The 12153-nt window shown below is 47.8% G+C and overlaps 1 protein-coding gene across 2 annotated transcripts in view; it reads left to right on the top strand.

The window, feature by feature from the left end:
• The window catches only part of LOC144128019 (uncharacterized), a 124702-nt gene that overhangs the window by 107509 nt on the left and 5040 nt on the right, over window positions 1-12153 (top strand). For both annotated transcript variants that reach the window (XM_077661071.1, XM_077661072.1), the window contains 2 exons: window positions 5451-5505; window positions 6751-6879. In XM_077661071.1, coding sequence (XP_077517197.1) covers window positions 5451-5505; window positions 6751-6879 — 184 coding nt within the window. The remainder of the gene's footprint in view (window positions 1-5450; window positions 5506-6750; window positions 6880-12153) is intronic.

Raw genomic sequence — 12153 nt, 5'->3', positions numbered from 1 at the left:
CTGAATATACTTAAAGTACTCTCACGGAAGCGTTGGGGATCCGATAGGAGGTGCCTATTGCACATATATCGCTCTCTAGTACGCTGTTCGTTAAACTATGGATCCATAGTGTATGGGTCTGCGAGGCCATCATACCTTAAAAAGCTAGATCCAGTACAAAACCTCGGGTTGCGCCTTTCAACTGGTGCTTACAGAACATCACCCATAAATAGCTTTCACGTAGAAGCAAATGAACCGACCCTCACCAACAGGAGAACAATGCTTACCTGTGCATACGTACTGAGAATAAGGTCGCTACCGAAACATCTTTGTTACGCCATAGTTACAAAATGCCCATCCAGAACACTGTTCACCAACAAACCTCAAGCTGTAAAACCATTGCTTCTCCGCTTTGAAGAAATCTGCAAGAAATAAACATACTAGATGCACTTCCTGATGTTGCCCAGAGACCCGATAGGTTGCCACCTTGGTACTTGTTTCCTGGTGTATGCGATTTCGCACTGACACACATTCAAAAAAGACATACCCCACTGGAACATATACAGCAAGAGTTTCTTGGAGTAAGTGAAAAATACAAGAATTGCACAGATTTCTACACAGATGGATCTAAGACAGCACCCTATGTAGGGAGCGCGATAGTGCAAGGGAAATGGGAAAAAGTAGTCAGGCTGCCTCAGTGCGCTTCAATCTTTACAGCAGAATGCTACGCCATTGCTCTAGCTGTAGAACAAATATTGAAGAAAAACACACAGAACAGTGTTATCTACAGTGACTCCCTCAGCGTAATTACAGCAATAAACCCCAGAAATGCAACCGAACCCTTAATAGGAAACATAATACATAATGTAATACGAGCTGATTCACAAGGACATACAATAAAGTTTTGCTGGGTTCCCAGTCACGTGGGCATCAGCGGAAATGAGAGGGCTGATGCAAGCGCCGCACTTGCCCTTAATGCAAAAATAAAACCAGTAAACATACCGCATAAGGACTGCATCAAGTTAGTCCAGAATAAATTGAGAGAAAAATGGCAGGCTTCTTGGGACAACGAGGTTAACAACAAGCTGCACTTTGTAAAACCTGTCCTGGGTGAATGGAAGACCTGTAGGCACCAGGAACGATTTATTGAAGTAATTTTATGTCGTCTCCGCATTGGACATACACACATTACACAAAATTTCTTACTAACGGAACAAGACAAATCTCGTTGTGAAAGATGTGGAGACGAACTAACAATAAACCATATTTTATTCTCTTGTGCAAAACTCGAAAAACTAAGAAATAAGCACTTTACGAAGTTTTATAATGAATACATTCCTTTACACCCAGTGCTGCTTTTAGGCGAAAATGCCATTGTTAACATATCTTCCGTTTTTAGCTTTTTAAAAGAAGCAGGTGTTCTTCAGAAACTGTAAATTTTTGTCCACAGCTTTGCTTTATAATATGATGCATTTACCCCATTTTCTCATTCCATGAGAAGAGGGCTGAGGTGGTTATTTGAATGGTTGGGAGCCTCAGGATCCTTGCCCAGCCAAGGATGGCTACTGAGGTTATCTGGCCTCCTTGAAAGCGTTTATTTTTAGCCATTTATAAAATTTCTTCTTTCTCTTATTACTACCAGAACGAAATAGCAATTTAAGTCCTCTACACAACCATGTTTCCTCCCACCTACAGAAAATTGTTCATATACCTTGAGCCTGGCGCATGATAGCCTTAGCTGCTTATGTGCCATTAAACCCAACACAACACAACACAGCCTAGCAAATTAGTGTCGGTATACAGGTGCACCGCAAATAACAAATGCTAAGTGGGGACACAAACAAACTATTAACAAGGGAAACATCAGGGCAGTAACTATACAATGACGTTAAAAGATTAAAGGTACAGTCAAAACTCGATTTAACGAAACCCAATTTAACGAAAATCTCGATTTAACGAAGGTATCCTAATTCCCCCTCAGACGCCCATAGGGTTCAATGCTTTGACTAACCCGAAATAACGAAACCGATTCCGTGATCTGTCCCGATTTAACGAACCTTTTTTCGAGAAATAAAGGTGAAAAAGTGTTAATTTTTGGTCTATTTTGCAGACAGCACCCCAAAATTTATTGATTGCGAGTCAGCGGTAACAGCGCGGAGCATCTTCATCCCGTCGCTTTTTTCAAACTGCGCGGCGCAAAACGAGTTTTAATTTTGAGTCGAGCTCACGAGATGGTGCCAGCAGTAAAAAAGTTTCGTGCCACATTTCATAGATGGCGCTGTTGCAGTTCGCGTGTTTTTTTTGTGTGTTTGTGTGTTGTGCTCTGTGTTCGCTCTTGTGCGGATTTCCCCGTGCCTTTGAACGCACGTCTTTGTCAAGCTCAGCTTGTTAGGCCTCCATCAGTCTAGCCTTGCTATCGTGAACGCGGACGTGGTGTGTGCGAGCAAGCACACCGCTAACCCTCCTGACTAGGAGATGGAGCCCTGCAAGAAACGAAAAAGGCTTACCCTGGACGAGAAAGCGGACATAATTCGTGCTGTGATAAGTGGACAGAAGAAATGTGACGTGGCTCCATCACATGGCATTCCAGCGAGTACTCTCTCCACAATATTGAAAGGGAAAGATGACATCCTCCGCGCCACTTCGTCGGGGAATCTCTCGCGCAAAAAAACGCTGAAGACCACTCCTCAAAGCAAAATGGAAGAGGCCCTCTTCGCCTGGTTTATGGATTTGCGGACGAAGAATAGTATTCCCGTGAGTGGAGACCTGCTCCAACAAAAAGCTTGCTCATTCGTGTGCTTGCTGGGCGACAACGAGTTCAAGGCAAGTCCCGGCTGGCTGTCGCGCTTCAAAGAACGACACGGCATCGTCGGGAAAGTGCTTAGCGGTGAAGCGAGCAGCGTAAGCATGGCTGTAGTCGGCGACTGGCAGTCTGAAAACGTGCCCGACATTCTGGGAAAATATGCCCCCAGCGACGTCTACAACGCCGACGAGAGCGGTCTATTCTACAAAATGCTGCCTAAAAAAACACTCGTCCTGAAGGGGCAGGCGTGCCACGGCGGCAAACACAGCAAACAAAGGCTGACTCTTTTGCTGTGCGTCAACATGGACGGCACCGACAAACGAGACCCGCTTGTCATCGGAAAGAGTGCGAGGCCGCGCTGTTTTAAAGGCACCAAAAAAGCTTCCTGTGAAGTACGTTGCCAATTCAAAGGCGTGGATGTCGCGTGCCATTTTCGCTACATGGCTGAAGGAATTTGACAGCGACATGTGTCGCCAGAAAAGGAAAGTGTGCCTGTTGCTGGATAACTGCACGGCCCACTACGTTGCAGAGGTCGAGCTGACCAGCGTGGAGCTCCGCTACTTCCCCCCAAACGCAACGTCCGTGGTTCAGCCCTTGGATCAAGGGATAATTAATAGCGTGAAGTGCGCATACAAGCGTCAAGTCGTCGACAGAGTTCTCCTCAACCTGGAGCTGAAGCGCGAGACGAAAATAGATATTTTTATGGCGGTTGAGATGGTGGCGGCAGCTTGGAGAGCATTGAGGCCGTCGATAATTGTCAACTGCTTCAGGACTGCCGGTTTCGGTACACTAGGCCCTGAAACTGCCGAAGCTGGTCCGGACTGCGCGAGCGCCGTGCACGAGGATGAAGATGCCTGGGAACACCTTCGCTCAGTGGATGAAGTGCCCACAGGCATAAGTTTCTCAGACTACATGAACGCCGACGCAAACGCAGTCACAACGGAAGTTTTGACTGATGCCGATATGTTGCGGCTTGTAGGAAGCGTGGAGGGAGTGACGGCTGAAGACGCTGCCGACGACCCTGCAGGTGCCGAAGCTCCCGTGCCGACACCAGGTCAGGTGATGGATGCTCTCGATCTGCTGCGACATTTTGCCGGCGCACACGAGGGGACGGAAGACGCGCTGGACGCACTTCAGACCTACGAGAAATCGGTGCGGCCGTTGCTCACAAAGCGCACGCAGGCAAAGATCACCGACTTCTTTGGCGGAAAATAAATTTGTAGTCCCCTCGGGCCTTTCTTGTCGAGTAAGAATTTTTGTTGTTTCTTTTCATACACGCTAGCGGCGTCGGTCGTGGTGTTGGCGCTACCCACTCGAAAGTAGCGCGGGGGGTCATGACGATGACCATACGGACCCCCAAAGATTGAGCTAGTTTTATGATTACCAACTTTGGCGCCAATTTGTCATTAGCTGTGTGGCTTGCCGTCCCGTCGGCGGTATTTAGGGAAGGCGGTATTTAGGGAAGCCGAACCGTCCTTTGGGTCGGTGCTACCGGCGTGAATTCGTCACGCGCGAGTGCGACGAAAAGTGAAAATTGTACGTGCTAACCGATACGACCGCGATAAGCTGGTACGGTTTATGCGGATGCAAAATGCATTATGTTCAATGGGTGCTCAGTCGGGGACTTGACTTTACTACTTTTAAAACGAAAGTACTGTTTAAGCGGGTACGTTTTAACGAGGTTTTACTGTAATCGAATGTACTGAATTATGTGCCCAAGAAATGCCTCATTCAATTTAACAAAGTTCTCGATTTAACGAAATAATTCACGGCTCCCCTCAACTTCGTTAAATCGAGTTTTAATTGTATACAGTACTAAAGAGTGAGACGAGAAACAGCGAGAGAGAAAAGGTCAAGAGAGGGGGGGGAGAAACTATGCTTAGCTGCGGAGTGGCAAGGTCCAGTCACAGGGAGCATTGGACTGTGCATGCTCGTTGTGGGGCTGATGGGGTGTCGCAGGTACGTGTGAACTCGGGCCACGCGTTTTCAGGGCCGTCGTCGCAGCGCCATACGCGTCATACCCCCGCCTAGGCTCGCTTGCCGACTACTTCCCTCGCTGACCTTGTTCACGTCCGCATGCACTGATTTCTTCAGGCCAACTGCTTGGCTCGTGGTTTTCTTGCCGCTGTGTTCTCATGGCAAAAGAAAAAAGTCTTCATGGGCCACGAACAGATGAGATACAGATATTGAAACAGGAAAAAAAGCACCAAGAAATGGTGAAGGAACACGAGAGAAAGCCCTGATGCTAATGAGGATCATGGTTCCATGGCATCCAACTCACAGTTTCCCGTTCCTACTACGTACAAGCGCTGTCGTCCTGGTGACAGTGCGGGGAAGGGGCGGAATAGCCTTGAATTGCTCTCCAGTGTTGCGAGGGTTAACCGTTCACGCAGGAGGTCAAAATTCTCGCAATGACGGCATATGTGTGAGAAAAACAGAGGTGCTGTGTATACCTCGGTCGAAAAAGTGACCGAAGGACGACAGGGCATGCACGAGTTTGTGACAGAGGTCGGAGGGAAAGAAGAGAGAGGTGCCATAGTTGGAGTGTAGTACCCTGTCTGTAATTGTGGGTGCCTTTCTCATAAATGCGTGAAATGCTCAGAAGTGGAAGCAGTGTTAGAATTTTTCTTCTCCTGCTTTTCTGGTCATTATTTTTTCTTGTTCGTAGGTTCTCCATGACCTGGGGATGGTGCAGAGGGCAGCCAAGGCCCAGTGTGGTGAGGGTGAGTCCTTTCTTCTGTCTGAAAACAACCACATCGCACTGTAGTCCCATCAAAATTACCGGCACCAGCAGTTTGGGAGTGATACTACGGGGAAATAATAAGCGTTAATACGTTGAGCATAAAAGGGACTGTGAAAGGACTGTGGAACAGTTTTAACTGAGGTAAATAGAAGTGGAGAAGCGACAAGTATTCCATTCTACGACAAGAAATTATGATTGAGCTCCAGAACCATCTCAGTGTGATGATTAACTGGCTCGCAAGTTTTAGAACCAGTTTTTTTTTAATGAGTCGAGAGCTCTGTTCCAGGAACTCGTACTTAGTGTGGATGTTCAAAAGCATTTGTTCTATACGTTGAACCCATTTTCTGGCAATCTTCAAAACTGTTTCGTAGACCCTTTAACTCTTTCAGATGCCATTTATTATTTCGATTCAAAACAAACATTATTTGGCCTAAATAGCATGTCCAGGCATCAAGAATGCCAGCTCGGTAGTTTTCCAATGGGAAACACCAATAGTTGATTCATACAAACTGGCAAAATGTTTGGGAACAGGTATATTAAAACACTGGGATTTACGAAATTCACATCCTAGAAACCGTTGCGTCATGTCATATTTGAAAGGTGGATGTGACGCAAGAAATTCGGAAAAAAAAAGACGTTAGTAGCGATGACGAAATCCTTGAGCAAGAAAATTGCACAAGGCCTTCTACCAAGCTTACTGTTTTGTAAAATATGTTCAGCTGTGTTTGGTAGCATAAAAAAAAAGCACCCTATTTGCAAGGTGAAGGATGCTAAATTTGTTTGGAACAAAAATGTAGTGCTAGCTAGAGCAGTCTGATGAAACATTGGTAATGTACAAAGCACCTGAAAGAGTTATGGGAGCCTGAAGTAGCTGCATTTTATTAAAGGCACAATGCAGGCACGCCCATGTGCTGTGCAATGTCGATGCACATTAAAAAACCGCGGGTGGTTGAAATCAACCTGGACTTGATGCCTTGCATTGCCCATGAGCAGCTTGCTTTGTGATGTTGAACCATGCATGCCATGCCGCTTTGTTGTGGGCGCAGCACACAAAGTATAACGTGCTCGTTGTGAGAGAGAAACTGGTTGGTGTCGGTTGAGGTTGAGCTAAGTAGTGCACGTTGTTTGAACGCACTCTTGCTTACTTGAGTGCACTTTTGGAGAGAGGTAGAATGGCAGGGAAGGCTCCTACAGTTGGCTCTGCTTGTGGTGTGTGCACATGCAGCTGCTGCGGGGGATGAAAGTGACACAGATGACGATGACGACAACAGTGATGAATTGGAAGAGCCGGACCGGGGCCGGCCGTACCCCATGGTAGTGGGCCGCGGATGTGTGGTGGCCCCCAGGGCTGCTGGTGAGTCCGGTGGCTTGTGCCACTTCTTCTCTGTCTGCTGCTTCATTGTGCGAAGCCTTTTGCTGCCGCAAACGCTGAGGCTGGAACCGCTGTGAATGTGCAAATGGCCTGTTCAGCTTGGAAAGAGAATCAAGAGAGCTGAGCCGTTCTGTTTCCGAGCACAGGCAGGTTGTGGGTACTGTTTCCAGCCACTGTGGCCACGTTTCAGTGAAACAGAAGTGTTGGAACATCCACACAAAGTGGGGTCTGTTTTCGTTTGTGGTGAGGAAATGTGGGATGTCGAAATGACCATGCCTTGTCTCTCCACTGCTACAGACACTAGTGGTGCCAGTAGAAGCTTTGAGAGATGCAAGTCTATGAATCTCCGAAGGCTGTGGAGGGAAGTGGAAAGCACAGGCAGATCAGTGATGTAATCTGAAACATCCGCGCTTTATTGAATTTGCAATTTGTGCTTGTTGGGTGATCTGTCCTCGGCCTTTGGATTATTTGGGCATTTCCCTAGTCCATTGAAGTCCTAGATTGTGAGATTTCACTACCCTTCATGTTATTTATAGTTGATATTGTTAGTTGTTGATTCACGGATTTTATTTTGTCAGTCATTTTGCATGAACACATCATAGATTGCATACTGTTGTGCTGCTTAAGCAGTATGCATTTCTTTGCAGGTCTTTCTTTTTTTCATGGTGTTCAGCCTAGCTTCGTTTACTTTGGCTTCAGAAACTGCACTATTTAGGAAAAAGAAAAGGGTAGCAACATTTGCCAATGCATCTTTCTCTGCAATTTTTTCTTCACATTTGATTCAGTGAAAGACGTTAATTCTACCCCCATTAGTTCAGAAAGTTGGTTAATTTGACCTGCGAGCCTGGTTCCCTCAAATATATGCAGGAGTCTATGGGGCAAAGCCCTCATTATCGTATTTACTCGCGTAATCCTCGCACTTTTTTTCCTGAAAATCAATGCGAAATTTGGGGGTGCGATAATTATGCGGGGAAAATTTTCAGGCAAATGTTTCGGAATGTTAAATGCAAAGATGAATGGGTGCAAGATCAGGATTGTCAGGTCCGCAATTGTAAATATAACGAAAACATTACTTTCAAGCGTAACTTACCTTCGTTATGAAAGTACAGGGTGAACGTAAGCTCAAGCTGCTAAATCACTTTATTTGCCGCGCGCAACCTCCCTGTCACTACTCGCGTTGCGTACGTCCTGCAGGTAATTCTACTCTTCATCAGAGTCTGTGTCGACGCTCTAATCGATGGTTTCTTCATCTTCAGATGCTTCTTCGTCGTCCCACACCAGGTGGTCCTCGGTCGCATCCAGGGCGTTCGAAATTCCTGTTTTCTTGAAGCTTCTGGCCACCATACATCAATCATCCCCCATGCCTCTGATACCCAGCTGCACAGCAGCTTCACGGACGGCCTTTTGATCTTGCCGCCCGGCGTCAGAGCATGTTCACCTTCGGCCATCCATTCTGCGTACAGCCTCTGGACGTTATCTTTAAATGGCTTGTTCAAAGATGCATCAAGAGGCTGTAGCATTGATGTGAGACCGCCGGGTTTAACAGCCAGGTCCGTGCGCAGTTCCTTGAACTTTGCCTGAACCGACTCTTGAAGATGGCCCCGAAAGCTATCAAGCACGAGGAGCGACGGAAAAAGAAGCGCTCCCGGTTGCCGCCCCCACACAGTCTTCACAAAGCCCATCATAAGGTCCGCGGTCATCCACCCCTTTTCTTGGACACGCATGTGTATACCAGGGGGGAGCTTTCCTTTCGGGAGGGTCTTCCGCTTGAAAATGACGTACGGTGGGAGCTTCCACCCATATGCCGTCACGCCTAGCATGACCGTGCACCTCTGTTTTTCGGCACCTGTAGTCCTGACATGCACAGTCCGAGCGCCTGTCTGTTCGACTGTCCTGCTGCTGGGCATATCGAAATTCAGCGGAGTTTGGTCCGCGTTCCCTATCTGGGAGAGCAAGAAGTTTTTCTCCGCCGGATCCTGATAATGAATCGATGGAAGTCCACTATTTTCTCTTCATAGGCTGCGGGCAGGTGCTGGCAAAGCGTCGTTCGCCTCCTGAGTGAGAGTCCATTGTGCTGCATAAATCGTGTGGCCCACCCGTTACTAGCGCGGAAGTCTTGCACCGGGATGCCCTCCTTTCTTGCGATTACGAGCGCCTGGTTCCTATCGAATCAATCGACACAGCACACCCATCCGCTCGTCGATCCTTGATATATTCCAGTAAAGAGGATTCGACGGCAGGAAATTTCCCAGTCTTCGGTCCAGGGAAGGCCTGGCGCGTCTTACCAGTTATCTTGAGTTCGTCGTGCTGCCGTCTCCAATACCGGACGCAAAACTCGTTGACGCCGAAGTGTCTGCTGGCGGCACGGTTGCCATGTTCCAACGCATACTCAATAGCTTTTAGCTTAAAAGCAGCTGTGTAGCTTGCGTAGCGTCCCATGGCGAAGCGGCACAAAGAGCACGGTGCAACACACAAACAAGGCAAACGAGGCCTACGAGACACCGGAGAGCTGGAGACACCTTCGCAAAATGGCGTAGCGGTGGTGAGTGGATGAGCGGTAGCGGCGGTGGCAGCGGATGATAGCACAGTACCGCCGTCTAGTAGCACGCGCGCCCAACCATGGCAGTTAGTTGTGGCCGCAGTCAATAGATGGCGATCGCTACGGCAAGCAGACGGCTCGCGGCAGTAATTTTGGGGGTGCGATGATTATGCGGGGAAAAAAAATTTTCCAATTTTTGATAGCCAATGTGGGGGGTGCGAGCATTACGCGAGTGCGAGCATTATGCGAGTAAATACGGTAATTGGGACAAATTATAGTGCGTGTTGGCTGATTAGACATAGCTAAAAAAAATGCAGCGTAGGCAGTCCATATGGTTGTCATCAGCAGTGTGAGGGAGGGCAAGGTTAGAGGAGGTGATGGCAAGGGAAGCTGGGTCGGCAGCGGCCGAATGCTTTGTTGTCTTTGCTAACCCTACTTTTGCATAGTTGTGGCGTAGTTCTTGCAGTCATATTAATACTATCTTGAATAAGTCTTAATTTAGCATGGGCCGTCTCCGCGTGCTTTTTGCTGCTATGGTTGCAGTTACTTAGCCCTAAGTCACCTTTCTTGGTTATGGCACGCTTTGTCAGCCTGTTTACTGTGCTGCTTTTGAGTGTGTAGCATGCTGTGCCTGCGTGTCTTGCCACTGTGTCACGTGCAGCTGTGATGGCGACACTAGCAAAGCAGACGAAGTACTACCAGGTAAAAGACCTAGCCACGAAGTGGAAATATTGAATGCGCTCAAGTGCTGCGTTTCTCACTGGGATGGGATGGACAAATACAAAGTGGAAAGAACAACCTTGGCTACATTCTTCAAAAATGAAAAAGATACCTTGGAGGTGTTTGACAGTGAAACCTTCAATACAGTTGAATCCCGGCACAACGAATTGCACTTGAACAAAATTTTCGCCTCAACGAAGTATTTTTCATTCCCCGCGAAATCCCCGTAGGAGTTAATGTATTAAAATTCCCTCGAAAATGAATTACTTTGTGAGCACGCATTCGCTTCTAAGAATTTTTCGTTAGCCTTCACCGGTCAGTGGCCGGCCTTTCTTCAAAAGTTGGGTGCTGTACGAGAGGTTATTCCCTGCTAAAGCAGTAGCTTGGAGCAGCAAATAAATGCATGGAATGTATGTTTATTACAGTTTCATGTATTCTTTATTAAAAAAATTGGTTGGGAGTCGTTTATTCGTTATAGGGAAGCAGCGAGGGGACTTGTTGGCGCCGTGTGAAGGCCACCGGCCGTACGAGAGTCAAAGACAAATCCAAATCCAGTCACCAGCGTCCCCTCCCCGCCTTCTCCGCAGCCCTTGCCACCATTTTCTCGTGTGTCGGTGTGTGTTGATCGTCTATCTCTTGCTGCAGTCTGATCTTGTCGATCGCCTCTGCCATGTCGCCGCCAATGAAGAAGCGAAAGTTTATTTCGCTAGAAGAAAAGGATAGAATTATCGCCGAAGCGGGAAGAAGGCAATTATTGCCACAAATTTTGGCATCGCGCCAAGTTCGCTATTGTCGATTTTGAAGAATAAGGACAGCATTAGGAAGGCACTTTCATCGGGCACTTCTGCACAGCACAAGAAAGTGACGCAACCAATGTATGAAGAGCTTGACAAGGCTGTCTATGCTTAATTCGTTGACACGCGAGCAACAAACATGCCCCTGAGCGGTAAAATTGTACAGCAGAAGGCCCTAAATTTTGCTTGTTTGCTAGGGCTGAACGACTTTTAGGCAAGCATAGGATGGCTCAATCGCTTTAAAGAAAGGCATAACATCGTCGACAAGGTTTTGTGCAGTGAATCGGCATCTGCGGACGTTGACGGCGCATTAGCATGGGCGGCGGACAACATGACTGACATAATGAGCACTTACGCTCTGTCTGATATTTATAACGCAGACGAGACGGTCCTCTTCTGTGAGATGCTGCCAGCGAAGGTGCTTGATTTTAAGGGGCAGCGTTGCCACGGAGGCAAACATAGCAAGAAACGAGTGACTGTGCTGCTGTGCACAAATGTGGATGGGTCTGGCAAATGCCCCCCGTTAGTTATTGTCAAAAGTGCAAAACCACGCTGCTTCAAGGGGAACAGCAGCCTACCTGTCAAGCACGTGGCAAACAGCCGGTCGTGGATGACTTGTGCCATTTTTGCTGACTGGGTGGTGGCACTTGATCGCGACATGAACAGACAAAATCGAAAGGTTTGTTTGCTCTTGGACAATTGTTCAGCGCACCGCATTGACGACGTCAAGCTGTCAATTGTGGAGCTGAAGTTCTTCCTGGCGAACTGTACCTCAGTCATTCAACCCCTGGACCAAGGCGTCATCCGGAGCATGAAGTCTTCCTACCAGGAGAGGTTGATCCAGCGGCTTCTGAACACCGACACTGGTAGGGAGACGAAAGTCGATCTTTTCATGGCTTTAGAAATGATGGCTGCGGCATGGAGAGCAACACAGTGCAGCTTGATCCGCAACTGCTTCAAGCACGCCGGGCTTGTCGACAGCAAGGTGACCAGTACGACTGCAGCCGCGGAAAGTGTACCATCGTCATCGACTCCGGGGATTGACGTTGCTTGGAAGGAAGCTGGAAACGTCCCTGCTGACATAGCGCTGGACGGTTTCTTCGACGCTGACGCGGACGTGATTGTCCACGAGGAACGAAGTGATGAAGACATCATCAAAAGTGTTCGCAAGCCGGAAGAGCCGTCCTATCATGAAGATGACTC

Source organism: Amblyomma americanum, chromosome 4, assembly GCF_052857255.1.
Source record: "Amblyomma americanum isolate KBUSLIRL-KWMA chromosome 4, ASM5285725v1, whole genome shotgun sequence".
Taxonomy (NCBI): Eukaryota; Metazoa; Arthropoda; class Arachnida; order Ixodida; family Ixodidae; genus Amblyomma; species Amblyomma americanum.
This window is presented reverse-complemented; position numbering and strand designations above follow the sequence as displayed.